Genomic DNA, 19,249 nt, shown 5'->3' on the forward strand with positions numbered 1-19,249 from the left:
CGAGGGAGATTATCAGTGGTCTTGTATGTCTTCCATTTCCTAATAATTGCTCCCACAGTTGATTTCTTCAAACCAAGCTGCTTACCTATTGCAGATTCAGTCTTCCCAGCCTGGTGCAGGTCTACAATTTTGTTTCTGGTGTCCTTTGACAGCTCTTTGGTCTTGGCCATAGTGAAGTTTGGAGTGTGACTGTTTGAGGTTGTGGACAGGTGTCTTTTATACTGATAACAAGTTCAAACAGGTGCCATTAATACAGGTACTGAGTGGAGGACAGAGGAGCCTCTTAAAGAAGAAGTTACAGGTCTGTGAGAGCCAGAAATCTTGCTTGTATGTAGTTGACCAAATACTTATTTTCCACCATAATTTGCAAATAAATTCATAAAAAATCCTACAATGTGATTTTCTGGATTTTTTTTCTTATTTTGTCTGTCATAGTTGAAGTGTACCTATGATGAAAATTACAGGCCTCTCTCATCTTTTTAAGTGGGAGAACTTGCACAATTGGTGGCTGACTAAATACTTTTTTGCCCCACTGTATACTGTAGATACTCTAACACCCCCCTTGGATTTCTTAAAAAAAAAAGTGATTAAAATGGATTTAATAGTCCTTTCTTTGTGTCGACAATCAACACAAAATACTCTCACGTCAAGGAGGAATAATTTTTTTCAAGATTAATGAAAAATAAAACACTAATATACCTTGATTAGATAAGTATTCACACCCCTGAGTCAATACTGGTTAGAAACGCCTTTGGCAGAGATCACAGCTTTGAGTCTGCTTAGGTAAGTCTCATAAGAACTTTGCACACCTGTATTGTGCAATATTTGTCCATTATTCTCTTCAAAATTCTTCAAGCTCTTAAAACATGTTGGTATTACAGACTCGGACAGGGAGAGGTCAAAAATGTCAGTGAAGACACTTGCCAGTTGGTCAGCGCATACTCGGAGTACACATCCTGGTAATCCGTCTGGCCCTGCGGCCTTGTGAATATTGATCTGTTTTAAAGTCTTAGGCTGCAGAGAGTGTGCTCACACAGTCTTCCGGAACAGCTGGTTCTCTTATGCATGTTTCATTATTATTTGCCTCAAAGCGAGCATAGAAGTAGTTTAGCTCATCTGGTAGGCTCGTGTCCATCAGCTGTATTAATTGCTACTGCATGTACGGTTGCAAGAAAAAGTATGTGAACCCTTCGGAATACCTGGATTTCTGCATAAATATGGCGGAATTTATTTGATTCGATGTCCTTCGCTTTGTAGTCTGTAATGTCTTGCAAGCCCTGCCATGTCCAACGAGCGTCAGAGCCGGTGAAGTATGATTCGATATTAGTCCTGTATTGACACTTTGCCTGCTTGATGGTTCAAGCATGGCATAGCGGGATTCCTTATAAGCTTCTGGGTTAGAGTCCTGCTCATTGAAAGCAACAGCTCTAGTCTTTAGCTCAGTGAGGATGTTGCCTGTAATCCGTGGATTTTGGTTGAGGTATATACAGTATGTACAGTCACTTTGGGGACGACGTCATCGATGCACTTATTGATGAAGCCAATGACAGATGTGGTGTACTCCTCAATGACACCGGAGGGTTCCCGGAACATATTCCAGTCTGTGCTAGCAAAACAGTCCTGTAGCTTAGCATCTGCTTCATCTGACCACATTTTTAATGATCGAGTCACTGGTGCTTCCTGCTTAAATTCTAGCTTGTAAGCAAAATTATGGTCAGATTTGCCAAATGGAGGGCGAGGGAGAGCTATGTATGCGTCTCTGTGTGTGGAGTAAAGGTGGTCCAGAGCTTTCTTCACTCTGGTTGCACATTTAACATGCTAATAGAAATTTGGTAAGACCAATTTAAGTTTCCCTGCATTAAAGTCCCCAGCCACTAGGAGCGCCGCCTCTGGGTGAGCGTTTTCCTGTTTGCTTATGGGGAAACAGCTCATTGAGTGCGGTCTTAGTGCCAGCCTCAGTCTGTGGTGGTATGTAGACGAAAAATACAGATGAAACTCTCTCGGTAGATAGTGTGGTCTACAGCTTATCATGAGATACTCTACCTCAGGTGAGCAAAACCTCAAGACTTCCTTAGATATCGTGCACCAGCTGTTATTTACAAAAATACATAGTCCACTGCCCCTTGTCTTACCAGACGCCACTGTTCTATCCTGCCGGTACAGCGTATATAACCAGCCAGCTGTATGTTGATAATGTCGTCGTTCAGCCAAGACTCCGTGAAGCATAAGATATGACAGCTTTGAATGTCCTGTTGGTATTTTAATCTTCCGCGTCGGTCATCAATTTTATTTTCCAAAGATTGCACGTTTGCTAGCAGAATGGAAGGCAGTGGGGGTTTATTCGATTGCCTACGAATTCTCAGAAGGCAGCCTGCCATCCGGCCCCTTTTTTTCCGCCTCCTCTTCACACAAATGACGGGTATCTGGGCCTGTTCCTGGGAAAGCAGTATGTCATTCATGTTGGGCTAGTCAGACTCGTTAAAGGAAAAAAAGGATTCTGCCAGTCCGTGGTGAGTAATCGCAGTTCTGATGTCCAGAAGTTATTTTCAGTCATAACAGCAACGTTGTGTACAAAATATATATTTTTTTAAAGTTACAAACAACGCAAAGAAACGAACAAAACAACACAATTGGATAGGAACGCGTAAAACGTCAGCCATTGACCATTGAACTCTGTAGTTGTTTAAAAATCCCTATTGGCCTCATGGTGAACTGCCCAAAGCAGTTCCCTTCCCGTCCTCCAGTTCAAAAGGACGACTGCATCTTTGATGTGTCTGGGTGGTTTGATACATCATCCAAAGCATAATTATTTTCTTGACCATACTTAAATATATATTCAATGTTTGATTTGTTATTGTCACACATCTACCAATCACGGCCCTTCTTCATTAACCTCTCAAAAAGCTCCCTTGTGTTTGTACTTGAATCTGTGTTTGAAATTCATTTTTTGACTGAGGGACATTATTTGACTAAAATGTTGTATGTACTGTATGGTGGACAGAGGAAGGGGTAGTCATTTAAACATCATGTCAACCCCTATTATTTCACACAGACTGAGTGTGTTGAATGTATGTGACTTGTTAAGCCATGTACTTCTGAACTAATTGCCTAAACAAAGGGGGTGAATACTTACGCAATGACAATATTTGAGTTATTTCATTTTTATTCATTTGTAAATAGAATGTTCTTTTCACTTTGACATTATGGAGTATTGTGAGTTGATCAATGACAATTTTTTTTTATTTTTTAGAATTCAATCTATTTTAATCCCACTTTGTAAGGCAACAAAATGTGAAAAAAGTTCATGGGGGTGTAGATTTTCTATAGGCCCTGTATGTGCACACTGGGGGCGGGAGTACTACCTGCTATACCAGGGCTTCCCAACCCCAGGGCCCCTTTTTCACATTTGATTAATGTTTTTAGCCCAAAGCATGACGGATGTATGCCACCCCAGGCCATTTATATAAAATAAAATCAAGGTGAGTCCACAAGTCTCTCTCACACCCTGAACTAACAATGACGGTTGTAGGAACCTATTCGTTGTTTACCTAAGACGTTGGAGCCACCTTCTTATCAACGCTATGTAATGTAATGGTTGAGTACTGTAGGCCAGCCCGGCGCAGCACAAAGACAAGAGCAGTTGGTTTTGACCACAAAAAACATTTGGAGCAGTTACCAAGGCCTCTTTGTTGTAGTGGTGTTTCAAAGTGCAGGGACATTTTCGATTTTTACATCAACAACATCTCTCTTATCAAATTATCTTTGTCAAACACGTTTGTATATTGCACCATACAATAACCTGTACTCTTAATTTAAAATATATATATATATAAAAAAATTTAACCTGACAACCCTACTGTCCTCACTTTGAATATCACAGCTGCAAAATAATCTGACTAAGAAAAGATTATTATTAGTCATCAATCAGAAAAACATCCTGTACACACACACACACACAGGCCTGTGTGACCACATGCGTGTACTGTTGTGGAAATTTCCTGTATTTACCAAATCATGAGAGCAAACCACACACAAATCAGAGTTATCATAAAGTCCATCTTTAATTATATGAGCTCCATCACAACCCTGTGACTCTCAGATCAATTCAGTGTCTATAAATTAATTCTCTGAGAGTCCCTTACACATTGCAACTGAGATCCTTTATAGCAAAGACACACATAGCCAGACAGCATTGGCCATAATTTATCGTTCAGCTTTGTCTCCTAAACTATGTTAACTCAGAACCTAAACAAATCCTCATATCAACAGGCATAAATCAAATCCACCCTATCTCGACAAGATCACAGAGACAAATTGACTGGCACACAGACATTGTGGAGCCAAGAGATACACGCTTGACCTCTCCCCTCTCTGCGGCCCAAGTAACTTAGTCTTGACAGAGAACAGATGACTGCAAACCCGGCCACAGTATTTATACAAAAATAAACATTCTGATGAGAAGTAACTTACAAACATATGATGAATATAAAACATCTTACCTATGTTACCAACTAATTCTGATTATTCCCCAACAGTACACACAAACACAAAGACTCGCATGGAATGGGAAATATGTGAATAACATAAGGACGGCGAATAACTTCAGTTACCAATGCCTCTTTGTTGAAGGGGTGTTTCCAAGTGCAAGGGAAAATCTTGATCGCTCTCCAGTCACATTCATTTTAGGATTTAAGATATGGGAATACTGGGAGGCATGACTCTTAGCCAAAGACAGCATGACCTATGGAGCAGACACAAGCAGTGAGACAACAGACTCTCCTGGCTCTTGTTAAGAACACCCATACTGTAAAGTTGGTCCACAGTCTGGAGTTGTAGTTGAGTGAGGGGGTTGCTGAATATGGAAGTGGGGGTGGTCGATGAATCATGTCTAAACCAGAGACATGAAAATAAAGACCAGTTAGACCACCTGTTCCATATGCCGTCTCTGTCTGGGAATAATGAATCATGACGAGGTCACACATTCACAAACCTGACCAATCACTGGATTATTAATGTTTGTATTATTTAGTATTAGTATTAGTATTAATGCTTTGAGGATGTCATCGTCAGGCTGTTGGAGTTGAAAGAGGCTCTGGAGATCTCCAGCATTTTTCCCTTTGCTGGTTATTGTGTTTTTGTGTCTAGACTTGACAGTTCATGTAGCTTTTGAATTCTGATTATGGAGTTCTGATCATGGAATTCCGAACGGGTCATGCATCTATCTACACCTACATTTAAATGTGTCTACCGTGTCCACAGTGTGTATGGGTTCTCTTTTCCCGTGCTATATTCAAATGCAAGTATGCATTCTACAAATGGTGGAATAGGCAAAATATGATAATAACAGAACAACAACTGATGGCAGTAGCTAACTACTCTAGCTAACTAGCCATCTAACCTCTGAAGCTAGCCAGCAAGGAGCGTATTTGGTGGGCCGCCCCCAGGTGGTAAGTGTAGGTAACAACACTTCTGCCATGCTGATCCTCAACACAGGGGCCCCTCAGGGGTGCGTGCTCAGTCCCCTCCTGTACTCCCTCTTCACCCATGACTGCATGGCCAAGCATGACTCCAACACCTTCATTAAGTTTGCCGACGACACAACAGTGGTAGGTCTAATCATTGACCACAATGAGACAGCCCATAGGGAGGTCAGAGTCCTGGCAGTGTGGTGCCAGGATAACAACCTCTCCCTCAATGTGATCAAGACAAAGGAGATGATTGTGGACTACAGTAAAAGGAGCACGCCCCCATTCTTATCGACAGGGCTGTTAGTGGAGCAGGTTGAGAGGTTCAAATTCCTTGGTGGTGTCCACATCACCAACAAACTATCATGGTCCAAACACACCAAGACAGTCATGAAGAGGGCACGACAATGCCTATTCACCCTCAGGAGACTGAAAAGATTTTGCACGGGTCCTCAGATACTCAAAGTTCTACAGCTGCACCATCGAGAGCATCCTGGTTGCATCACTGCCTGGTATGGCAACTGCTCAGCCTCCGACCATAAGGCACTACAGAGGGTAGTGTGTACGGCCCAGTACATCACTGGGGCCAAGCTTCCTGCCATCCTGGACCTCTATACCAGGCGGTATCTGAGGAAGACCCCAAAAATTGCCAAGGACTCCAGCCACCCTAGTCATAATCTGTTCTCTCTGCTACCGCACGGCAAGCGTTACCGGAGCGCCAAGTCTATGTCAAAAAGGCTTCTTAACAGCTTTTACTCTCAAGCCATAAGACTCTTGAACAGTTAATCAAATGGCTACTCAGACTATTTGCATTGTCCCCACCCCACCACACATTTTTACGCTACTGTTACTCTCTGTTTATTATCCATGCATAGTCACTTTACCTCTACCTACACGTACATACTGTAATACCTCAATTACCTCGACTAACCGGTGCCCCCGCACATTGACTCTGTACCTGAACCTCCTGTATATAGCCTCGCTACTGTTATTTTATTGTTGCTCCTTAATTATTTGTTATATTTCAAAACAAAAATCTTTAAACTGCATTGTAAGGGCTTGTAAGTAAGCATTTCACTGTGAGGTCTACAGCTGTTGTATTCGGTGTATATGACAAATGAAATTTGATTTGATTTCCTCCAACATTATAATGAAAAGGTGCCTCTGGTTCTTGTAGGGTTCTTCTCTGATTGGCTGGTTATTGTGTTTTGTAGGGTTCTTCTCTGATTGGCTGGTTATTGTGTTTTTTATATTTCTTCTCTGATTGGCTGGTTATTGTGTTTTGTAGGGTTCTTCTCTGATTGGCTGGTTATTGTGTATTGTATATTTCTTCTCTGATTGGCTGGTTATTGTGTTTTGTAGGGTTCTTCTCTGATTGTCTGGTTATTGTGTTTTGTAGAGTTCTTCTCTGATTGGCTGGTTACAGTGTTTTGTATGGTTCTTCTCTGATTGGCTGGTTATTTATGTTTTGTAGGGTCATTCTCTGATTGGCTGGTTATTGTGTTTTGTAGGATTCTCTAAAATGCTGGTTATTGCGTCTTGGAGGCTTCTTCTCTGAGTGGTGTAACTCATACAGTAGAGCAGGTTGTGTTCAATGGTTTCTCGTTCTATGCATTTCTCACATTGCCTTGTGTTGTGTTTCTCTGTGATGAAGGTTGTAATTAAGTCTGCAGTGTCCTACTCTTAGTCTTGTGAGGATGATTTTTGCCGTCTGTTTTCTCCCCTTTGATGTGTGCTTACTAATGTGTGGATGGAAGGCAGGCGTCTCCTTCTGTCTAGTCTTTCTGACATTTTTCAGTTTGATTTGGGATTTAACTTCACTCTTGCTCATGGGGACTGTGATGTTTAGATTTGAATGTAGGGCGTTTTTTTTTGCGGTTTCGTCTGCTGTTTAATTTCCACCGACTTCCACATGTGCAGGTACCCATGGAAAGGTAATCCTGGTTTAATGCTGGATCCTGTGGAGAAGTTCAAGGATTTCATATGTTAAATCCTGTTACTGTTGTTGTCTCTCGCCAGGCTTTGTAGTGTTGATTTTGAGTCAAATGATCCCTCCGGGTTTGGATTCTTCCACCACATGTTAGGGCCAGGATGCAGGCCCTTAGCTCTGTTGTGAAAACTGATACATGGCCTGTTATTTTTCCCCTGGTTATGTTGAGCTTTGGAATTGAGTAGGTTGCAGCATTGCCTGTTTTTACTGATGGGTAGTGGGAGTTTAGGTATCCCTTTTGTCATTTGTCCTATGGTCACTTTATCCTTTCCATCCTCAATCATATTTAGTAGTGAGAAGTCAACCCTTGGAGAGGGGAGAAGCCATGTTGGGGGGATAGACAGTGAGAGTATTGGACTGAGGTGTAGGTCATTTATTCCGAGTTCTCTAGTCCACTGATCGGCCTTCCAACCCAAAATTGGGCATTACTAATTGAGCTGTGGATGGCCCTAAATGTCTGAGCTAGGCCCTCAGCTTTTTACTCCAGCGCATCACATGGGGATCTTCTGACTTGTTCCAGTCCGACTACTGTCGTGAAGTGACTTTCATTAATCTGATGACTGTTATTTATTCAATTCACTAACTCTGTTTAATTGTTACCCAATTAAATTAATAATGTAACAATTAACTCATTAGTAATTTGGGGCTCCACAGAAGAAGTTGTTTAACAAATTACCATCTCCCGAATTAAACCCAAGAAGAGAATTATATATATATATATAATTTATATATCGATAGCAGTCCCTTATTAATCATTACCTCATATAAGTTCTCATTCTGAACAGTAGTAACATTCTTGGATCTGCAAGAACCCAAGCCTTTGCTGATTATTCAGTACTACACAAATTGGTTTAATTATTTATCTACTTAGTAACTAAATAATAACACCGAATACACGTACACGAGACAAAAGTCCCTAGTGGACTGACAAGATATGACGGTTTGTTACAACATAAATTCTGTGGGTGAGAGAAGTCTGGTCATCGTCAGCCGTTTGCCAAGCTGATCTGAGGCCTTGGATCCTCAGCCAGGAGAGTCATGACACTAAATAGAACTGGGTAGTGGTTGCTGCCCATTGTTGTTCATTGATCCTGCCAGCTCATTGGATGCTATAGTTAAATCTAGGCATGTTGCCGTGTTTGTAAAAGTTAAAATCCCCATTCCCCACACCAAATAATTGTTCCTATGTTTGTTCCCGCCACCTTTTCTAGCTCCGTCTGTGAGAATGGGAGACATGGGTTGTAGATATTTGCTACTGTTGGTGCCTCTATTTCAATCAGACTTCCATACTCGCATTCGTTTCTTAATTGAAAATGTAGATGTCTGTGTGACAGGCCATTCCTGATAAAAGTTGCACACCCTCCTTGTCCACTCTCTCTATCCTTCCTTATCCCCTCATATCCCATTATGTTAACGTTTAATCTGGGCGATAGCCATGTATTTCCTGGACACAGATTAGGTCTGGTTTTGTGTTGATTTCCTCTGTATACACCTTCACTTCTTATCCGTGTGCTATTAGGCTTCTTGCATTTTCCATTGGAGGATGTGGAGGGTCATTATCCTGTGCCGTTGCGGTGCCTCGTCTGGGGTTTGGGTCTATGTTCTCCTATGGTTTGTGATGAGTGTGCTCTTGTGCGTAAAGGGCTGTAGTATTCTTCTATGACCTGTTTTATCATCTCAGTTCTGGCTTGTCTAAATATCTCCCAGTAAAAGAGACTATCAGCCGTGTGTCTTCTCGGGTCCTGGTCTCGTTAAAGCTAGTGCATGTTATTATTTACGCTGGAAGACTCACAAAGGTCAGTTTATGTTACCTGTACTTGACAGTGGGGCTGCGTGCTCTACTCTACGTACCTCCTCTGCATATGACACACTTTCAGACACTGAAGCTTTCCATGATGATACATTCACTCCCTGACCAATCAACTACTTAGCGTCTCATTAGCATGGACAGACATTAGAGGAGTGACTAATGGTAGGGATTTAACATTAAACATTAAATCATTCTATCATTATATCATTTGATAACACAGTGAGCAAGCACATCCTCCCTTATCTACTACAAGCACCTCCCTCTACTTCCTTCCACTACCATATAAGCCAGCAGGCCTGTTTGCATCCAGACCCTAGGAAAACACTATGCAGATGCCATAGGAACATATCACACACCATTTACGTAGGCCACAAGTCTCCTGTCACAAACCCAGACATCTGACACACAAAGAGCTGGAGATTCCCACAAGTTAGCAGATGTAAAAAACAATCATCAAAGGTCACACCCTACTATCGGAATAACATAAAAAGTAAGACAATACAAGGTGCCACAGTAATATCATAACAACATCAGACCATCCTTTGCATGTGTATGTTTTGTATTGTTGATAAAGTATCAAATCAAATCATTTAAAACAACATCAGACCTTTTGATGACTTGTGACACCAGGAATTACAAATGAGAAAAGGAAACATTCACGTTCCTCGAATGAGTTACGCAATGAGGCAAAAAACAACAGCTGTGGTTTGTCTTGTCATAGAAAGGTCCCATCTGTGCTTGAAAGAAGTAGAGAAAGGGAGAGCGAGTGAGTGGGAGAAAGAGAGGTAAATTGTTTTTTAAAAAGTCAGCGAGGGAGAATAAAAAAGGAGAGTGTGAAAGACAGACAGGTAGAAAGAGAGATTCCCACTGAGATGGGTGACTGCCTTGCAGCGCTCTGTCAATCACCCAGGCCCTATCAGCAGATCACCAGCAGTTCACCAGCAGTTCATACACTGGACTGTGAGAACTGTGCCTGGCTGTGTAGACAAACATATCACACACGTATTAGCTACACTCACGGCTGAGGCATCTTCAATTTCCTCATGCCGAAGTCTGTGGAAGCCTGAATAATTCTCAGTTGCTACATGACAATTACACACACCAGTGACACCTATTGTAGACACCTGTATGGAGAAGGTGACAGGGTGGTGACAGTGTAAGGTAACCAGGCTATTCTGATCAATACAAAACATCAACAAAGAAATACTTGAGGTTAATGTGTGTATCCTGGAAATCAACCAGGAAGGGACATATAATTCAAATGCGTTACGATCTGAGATATGCGTATCAACAAATTGTATATTTTCACAACAATCTGGTGTCCTCATTCAGACAGACTGAAACTGACCCTGGCACACAATCAAACAGAATAGAGACCTAGAAAAGTCTGATACAATGATAAGAACTGGTTGCTATCATCAAAGACAGAGCAGCCTTTTTTTTTAAATACAGTCCACAAGACAACTGCATGTGTTCTCTGAGTGTGTGACCCTGATTGAGTTCGTGTTGCAGGCATAAACAATGGGTCAAAGGGACAACAACAAGCAACAAGAGAAAACAACATGTAAGATATGTCAGTATACATTTAGTGTCTTTACGTTATTATATATTTTTTGTTGTTTGAATTTTAGTAATTTAGCACACGCTCTTATCCAGAGCGAAGACGTAGAATTTGTGCGCTCCTCTTCAGATAGCCACTCGTCACACGCAACCACGCGTCACACACAACCACACGTCACACGTCAAGTACACATCAAGTACATTTTCCCTCAAGTACTTATCAGCCAAGACAACACTTGTAGGAAAAGAGAAAGAGAAGTGTATTTTGGGGGGGAGGGGGGAGGGGGGCGTCGGAGGCGCTGTGAGTTGTTTATGATACTCTTTAAAGAGGTAGGGCTTCTTCACGTCTTGTAAATGTCACTTCTTGCAGGAAGAGCAGAGGACAGAGTGAGAACCCATATCACATACTCTCCAAAATACTCTGCTGCCGTAGTGTAGCCAACATGACAGTAAGGGTTGTATAAGGACAATGAGCATTTTTTTTATGGAGAAAATCACAATGTCTTCCCACTAAAATCCGATTATGAAGTAGGTAATTTACTCATTGAACATTTATCAGCAAGATGATGTAATATGTCAAACCTGTCATATTAAATATTACTACAGTGTTATTAGAAAGCTAGTAAGAAAACCCAGAGCAGTTGTGCTCAGCTTCCACTGACAACATTTTGGAAGGCTTCCCCCTAGTAACTTTCCACCCGCCTCTTTTTCCCCCCACATCTGTTTCCAATGTTATTACAGCAACATGCCGGTAAGCAATGATCCTGTATGAAAACCATCTGTCAATCTGCCGTGTGCATGTAGACGTTTGTCCAGGTCTGAGAGAGCAGGTCCCAAGACGGTGTGAAATAATTGCCAGTGACAGATTTATCAGTTTCCAAATGTTTTTAAGAAAGCAATACAACTTATGCTATTCAGGTTTGACAGCCGTAATGGTTTTGGTTTGAATTGAGGTCAAATATATTTCTTAAATTTTTTTTTTATTTCAATTCATTTCTGGGCCTGAGGATTACGCCTGGTCTTGGGCAAGACGCAATCGTTATCGTCTCGACCACCATATACTCTGCATCCCATTCACATGAAAGGATCTGTGTGAGCCACAGCGAAAATGAGGGCAACAGTTTACGCCAACAGAATCTCTCATAAATGTGACTAGGTGGTAGTTAGGTGGAACCTGGTATGAATCATGTGGTCTAGGAAGGAAATTCAATCTGAACTAGATTAGTTCAATTCATCATATAATCAACTATTTATTTTGCCCTGCAATGCATGTGTGATACTGCGATTTAAAGAAGGATTGGGAAAATCATTTCCAGAGGCCTAACAAAACACATGCTTACTGACTGAATATAGAATCATTCTATTCTAATATAGGATTTATCCGTTTCCCACGATACCCAATCATGTCTAATCACACACCCGTGCAACCAATCACGGTCCCAAAGAGGGAACAGCTCATTTAAATCCTTCTATTATCCCTTCAATAGATTTCAATAGCAAGTCTGGCAGAGTCCCTGTACCTCTGGTTCACATTGACTCATAGACACCATGCACCAGTCCAATGTCACTTCTGCTACTTACGCCAATGTGGTCTCATTTGAACCATTCGTAACCCTTCGCAACCTCTGTCACCTTGTTACAGTAGCTTATGTTATTCCATACAGACAGTTGTGATTCCTCTTGTAGTTCTTGGTGATTCACAGACTCTAGAAGACTGAATTTAAATGGGGATGTGTCATCAAATCAATCGTTTGGACTGTCTTTCTTTGCTCAACTTTCTGGATTCAGTATGTGTTATGCTTGGAGTTGAACACAAAATTGCAGAAGTGAAAATGTCCATGTCGGCTGTTCTGGGAAACTGTTAAAATTGGGGGTGGGGAGGTGTGGTTAGAAAACCGAGGTTGCCATGGTGATTGTGTAGTTTTTTTTTGTTGCCATGTCCAATGTGTGAGTGAATCCAACTACGCTTTCGTGAGTTTCCAGAATAAAAAACCATGGTAGTGTTTGCCCAAATTTCCCAACATGAAAACAATGGCCAGCAAGAGAGTTGTAGCAGGCCCGATCATTGTAGCCTGGTCCCAGCTCTGTTCGTGCTGTCTCGCCAACCCATATGGTAAACTGACAATAAACATAAGGAGTTGACAAGACAGCACAAACCGTTTTTGGGTCCAGGCCATCTTGACCTTGTAAGAACCCACTCTGGAAGTGGTCTGACTCTGCGTGCTTCTCAGATGTTTGCAGAATGTTTGCTTTGCTTTACAGCAACAGTGACGCAGTGACACAACCAGAGAGGATTATTTGGTTGAGCATGTTCATAGGATGAAAATCAACTATTGTGACGTATCCAGCCGGGGGCTGTGTTGACGATATTGTGCTTTTGTATGTAACACACTCTAAACTATGCATGAGAACATGTCCTTGTCTTCTATGACTGACTTATGTCACTGTTGGCAAGGTTTCCCTTTCATGGCCCTGGCAAGTTGGGTCTTGACTCTGTGGTCATTATTGTCCTATTCTGCAGGTGTCTCATAGCAACATGAAGGAAATATATAACGAGCCGAAACAAGACGTGACTTAACTGCTGCATTCCCCACCGAGCAATGCTGTACAGGCGCCTTTGTTCAGCTTTTCACCCAAGGCTGATTTTGTGTCATAATTCATTACCACTATTATAAAGCATTCAAGGGTTCAAACTTATCCCAGCTCTACCTGCAATCGCTGTTTTAAAAAAAAATATTACCTTGACACTTTTGCCACCTAGTGGAGTGGTTAATGGGAGAGGATGGGGGAGGTTTGGATTATCTGCTCATGCAATAAATTCACTTGTCTTTGTGGTCACTCCTGGGGCCCCCGTGATGATAAGTGGAACATTCCTGACCTGTGAGGGCTGTTTAGATTTCTGGTCCCAGCTATGAGGTCAGAGAAAGGGGGGGTGCAGCGTCATTTCCCACATCCCCCTCATTTTGCAATCTAAGTCCGTGTCTTTTCACTGCTGAGTAACACATACATATACTGTCACATTCACTTTTTAACAGCAGATGGGGTGACGAAGCATAAAATTGGGAAATTCCATTAAAACCTCACAGGGTTTTTTTCATTTAGATTTCTATATCCTGCATCCCTAGACTTTCTTATCTTTCGCAACTCAAGAGGCAGAACTCCTGTATGTCACCGTGCCAGGTACTGACTGACTGGGTTGTAGGTGATTAAATAAATCCTTTTTTTGCCTTGCATTTGTACTCAAAGCATGCCTTGAAACGGCAACTTGTAATCTACATGCCACGCCCGTGGTATCAGCCATTTCACAAAATGCATGGAATGTAATTAGATTCCTACTTGCTTATATAGACTGGGTAGAATAAAGGCCAGACAATTTCCTGTTTTCCGTTCTAGATATTGCAAGAGGGACTGATGGACGAGCCTGCCCCTAGCTGACCATATCTACAGAGTTTTATCTCCACCTAGTGTTGACTACTGCTCCGGTCATTTGAAATGATTGGTTTCAGATGTTACTTATCTTAATCACCTGAATCTGAGCTCTAATCCCAGAGTAAAGAAACACGGTCCTTACACCTGTCGCACAACCCAGTGACGCACAACACACACTGTAAGACCCTATAAGCCTTTTAAACCTATGGATATAGGCACGCAGCCAATCTGAGGTAGTGCCGTTCTTGCATGGTGTACAATAGGCCTCCATGATGTAATTTCCGCAGATTGAAGATTATGAATGGATGTGGCCCATACTGCAATTTTTTAAAATTTGAATGACAATGCATGTCTAGCATATCACATACATTGAGAAAAAATGCACATCACATACCGACAGAAAATCATCTACACCCCTCAACCACCCCTCTGTTGCTCTCTCCATGTCGCTCTCCCACAGCACATATACTCTTCTCTGAGCAGGTCTAATTCCTAATCCTATTATACACGTCACCATAGGACTTGGGAGAGATGTCACTATGATGATATCGATTATTAATTCACGTCTAATTCCACACAGCCTCCCCCAGCTGTCTTCAGACGAAACCCATTCCTACGCACCGGCAACAACGAACCTGGTCAGGACTATAAGGAGACTAACCTGCAAGGAGGAAGTGCAGCTAACCACACAGGTAAGCATAGCTGCTGCTATCGTTCGATTATTAATTCATATTGATTCTACTTGACAGAGCAGTGGAAGACGTGGTCTAATTCTCCACTTGGATTTGAGGGAGATCAACTACGAATGAAAGATTTGATGAAATCTGAAGTGATCGTCCATAATGTTAGAGAGGACACATGTGGGAAACCTTTGGCCTACTCTATTCTGTTTCTGTAGAGTGATAAGGATTTCAACATTTCAAGGTCATGTCACCAGAGCAATTACAAGACAACATCAGGCGTCCATAATCACAATTCATGCCAACGTCATGGGAACCACTGAAATGCTTTGCCTGTGCATGCACTGTATACCTAAAGACTATTCTGTAACTTACTGTGGGACAACACCAACTTGGAGGACAAATGAGCCTACAGTACTGGGAGTTTACCTTGGACACAATGACAACGTGCAAGACACACCAAAACACAGGAACAAAAATATGAAGGCAACAATACAGATATGCATCTGTTGGTCACAGATACCTTTTAAAAAAGGTAGGGGTGTGGATCAGAAAACCAGTCAGTATCTGGTGTGAGCACCATTTTCCTCATGCAGCGCAACGCATCTCCTTCGTATAGAATTGATCAGGCTGTTGATTGTGGCCTGTGAAATGTTGTATCACTCCTTTTCAATGGCTGTGTGAAGTTGCTGGATCGAACACGCTGTCTTACGTGTCAATCCAGAGCATCCCAAACATGCTCAATGGGTGAGATGTCTGGTGTGTATGTAGGCCATAGAAGAACTGGGACATTTTCAACTTCCAGAACTTGTGTAGAGATAGATCCTTGCGACATGGGTCTGTGCATGATCATGCTGAAACATGGTGATGGCAGTGGATGAATGGCATGACAATGGGCCTCAGGATCTCGTCACGGTATCGCTGTGCATTCACATTGCCATCGATAAAATGCAATTGTGTTTGTTGTTCGTAGTTTATGACTGTCCATACCATAACCCCACCGCCACCATGGGGCACTCTGTTCACAACTTTGACATCAGCAAGCCAGTTGCCGACACGACGTCATACAAACTGTCTGCCATCTGCCCGGTACAGTTGAAACCAGGGTTCATCCATGAAGAGCACACTTCTCCAGCGTGCAAGCAACCATCGAAGATGAGCATTTGCCCACTGAAGTTGGTTGCAACACCGAACTGCAGTCAGTTCAAGACCCTGGTAAGGACGACGAGCACACGGATAAGCTTCCCTGAGACGGTTTATGACAGTTTGTGGAGAAATTCTTCGGTTATGCAAACGCATAGTTTCATCAGCTGTCCGGGTGGCTAGTCTCAGACGATCCCGCAGGTGAAAAAGCCAGATGTGGACGTCCTGAGCTGGTGTGGTTACATGTGGTCTGCGGTTTAGGCTATTTGGACATACTGACAAATTCTCTAAAACAATGTTGGAGGCGGCTTATGGTAGAGAAATGAATATAAAATTCTCTGCCAACTGCTCTTGTGGACATTCCTGCAGTCAGCAAGCCAATTGCACACGCCTTCAACTCTTGAGACATCTGTGGCATTGTGTTGTGTGACAAAACTACATATTTTAGTGGCATTTAATTGCTCCCAGCACAAGGTGCATATGCTGTTTAATCAGCTTCTTGATATGCCACACCTGTCAGGTGGATGTAAACACATTTGTTCACAAAATTTGAGCAAAATAAGCTTTTTGTGAGTATGGAGACTCTGGGATCTTTTATTTCAGCTCATGATCCATAGGACCAACACTTTACATGTTGCGTTTATATTTTTGTTCGGTGTACATTGACATACGGTACATGTTTTGTAAGAATCTAACAAGTAGTGTTGGCAGTTATTGTATTATCATCAAAGATGAAGTAAAATTTTTGCTTTTTAGAAATGATGGAGTCCATTCTGTATTACGGTGGCCCTAAAAGCCAAAGTAGCTTTTCAAATTTAGTGACAACGCACACAGAATGTCAATGACGAAGGTTTCCGGTTAAAGAGATGTTGTAATGTAGTTGCTGTAATGTTGAAGAGGGAGAAAGAGAGATTTTGGGGCAGGGTGTCCTATATCACAAGGGCAGTCAGGATTAGTAAGACTTCGATTTGACGCATTGTTTTGAGTTGGCCTAGGAACACAAGACACACACTCTGAAGCGTAGGCTTGTTAAGAAGCTTGTTTATGGCCTCTTCAGATGCTACACCTGAAGAGTTGCATTGGCTCCTCATCCAATCCCTAGGCTTTGGCTTAGTGGTTATGTGGGTCTGTATCATACATGTGGGCACGTTGTCATCTTTATGTCCCAGCTGTCTCACACACGCAGGCCCATGAATTAACACAGTCTTAAAACCCTAAGTATTAGACCTAATCATAATCTGATAATACTGCATCAACCTGGCTCCCTCTGAATGTCTCTGACAATCACAACATGCTGCAGTGTACAGCACACCGACGTACCAATGCAAAGCTACAGTTTTGTTACAAGCCAGTCTCTTTGACGAAATGGTGATAAGAAAACGGTTTCCATTGCTAATCTTTAGGATTTTGTCTCTTCATTCAGAAGGTTCAGTATGTCAAGCCCAACACCAGCTGAAGATGAGGTGCCAGCAATCCAAACAGGTGACACGTCATCAACTGTCCACCCTTTTCGTGAACTCTTTATTAGGTCCACTGTTTATCATCTAAACTTCAATTGAAATGAGAGTGAAGTCTGTATAAACTCTCTTTCTGATGCACAGACTTTTCTCTGTTAACCTCTGTTCTTGTTTTCACCTGTTGATCGACCCCTCTCAATCCATAGAATTACAAATAGAACACTAGAATAGAGTTTGACATTTGTAATGCATCCTTACCAGTATGGCTGCCGTTATCAGCACATTCTAGAGATGTAGTTAAATGACATCAGCCTCTCTAGTGTATTATACATGTCTCAATTCCTCTGCAAGGCCCCAAGGGTGTAATCAATGACTGGAGGAAGTTCAAGTGTGAGGACCAGGACACCCCTCCAAGCAAGAAGGCGCTCCTCAGACAGATATCCAACCCCCAGAGCGATGACGTCCACGACAGACTCAACCGCAAGGTCAGTCAGCGTTCAAACACAACCACAAGGTCCGACACTAAGAGACTTGACCACAGAGGGAGGCATATGTCTAGCAAAACTCTTGAGAATCGAGACGTGACCTATTTTAACCCATAGAAATAAAATGACTAGAAGGGACTTTTCCATTCAAGTCAATTCTACTTCTATGTTTCATCCCCCTTACATAATATGCATGAGCCTTGACTCAGCTCCTATCACTTTTTCTTGACAGATGAGTGTCCAGGAGTACGAGATGATCGCAGAGGAGGATGAGAAGGGCCTGCGAAAGTACCGCAAGCAGTGCATGAAGGAGATGCACGAGCGATTCAGCTTTGGGCCGACGTTTGACAGCGTGGTGGAGCTGGACAATGGCGAGGCCTTCCTGGAGGTCATTGAGAAGGAGCACCGGCTCACCCTGGTAGTCGTCCACATCTACAAGGACGGAGTCAAAGGTTGCGAGGCGCTCAACTCCTGCCTAGATTGCCTGGCCACCGAGTACCCCAGCATCAAGTTCTGCCGCATCGAGGCGGCCGCAACGGGTGCAAGCGAGCGCTTCTCAGACGACGTGCTGCCCGCCATGCTGGTTTACAAGGCAGGCGAGCTACTAGGAAACTTCCTGTCCATGACACAGCACCTCAGCGAGGAGTTCTTCGCCGCCGATATCGAGGCATTCCTCAATGAATACGGCCTCCTGCCCGAGAAGGAGTTTGTGGCCTGTCCTGATGATGAGGAGGAGGCAGGTGTTGAGGTGGAGTAAGGTTTTTTTTATATAGGGAGTCAGTGACAGTCAGTGCACATTTCTGGACCCATTAGCCTACTGTAAATGCAATATTTTTAAACAGCCTCCAGTCAGCTTCAGTTTACCACAGGCAGTGTCCATTAACTTGAGAAAAGCTACAGATTTAACCATTGTATTGGTATATGATTGATAAGTATATGACAACGCAATCTTTGTGTAAGGTTGTGTTGGCGTCACAGTATGTGATCCGTTTAGAGTAATGCACCCCATTTTATGGCTTAGGTTTGTTTATCACCATTGGCCCAATGTCATTGTATTTTCTGCTATATTTTCATGATGTTTAAAATCTAAAGGGGATAAAGTGTTAACCCCAAGTCAGTCATTAAAAGCAGTATTTCCCCATGGAAGTGTTGGTTGGTTTCTCTGTCTAATTGTTTTACTACTATTAACTAACAACATTTAACATGAATAGAACACACACCAAAAGTGAG

The 19,249-nt window shown here is 42.4% G+C and overlaps 1 protein-coding gene across 1 annotated transcript; it reads left to right on the forward strand.

The window, feature by feature from the left end:
• Positions 1–14,697: 14,697 nt before the first annotated feature.
• Positions 14,698–19,160, forward strand: pdca (phosducin a). The gene is made up of 4 exons (XM_021613028.3): positions 14,698–14,946; positions 17,501–17,559; positions 17,886–18,019; positions 18,252–19,160. Exons 2-4 carry the CDS (start codon positions 17,511–17,513, stop codon positions 18,774–18,776), a joined length of 708 nt encoding a protein of 235 aa, XP_021468703.1. The 5' UTR covers positions 14,698–14,946; positions 17,501–17,510; the 3' UTR covers positions 18,777–19,160.
• Positions 19,161–19,249: the final 89 nt, after the last annotated feature.

Source organism: Oncorhynchus mykiss, chromosome 8 (genome assembly GCF_057628025.1).
Source record: "Oncorhynchus mykiss isolate SJ-2025 chromosome 8, ASM5762802v1, whole genome shotgun sequence".
Lineage (NCBI taxonomy): Eukaryota > Metazoa > Chordata > Actinopteri > Salmoniformes > Salmonidae > Oncorhynchus > Oncorhynchus mykiss.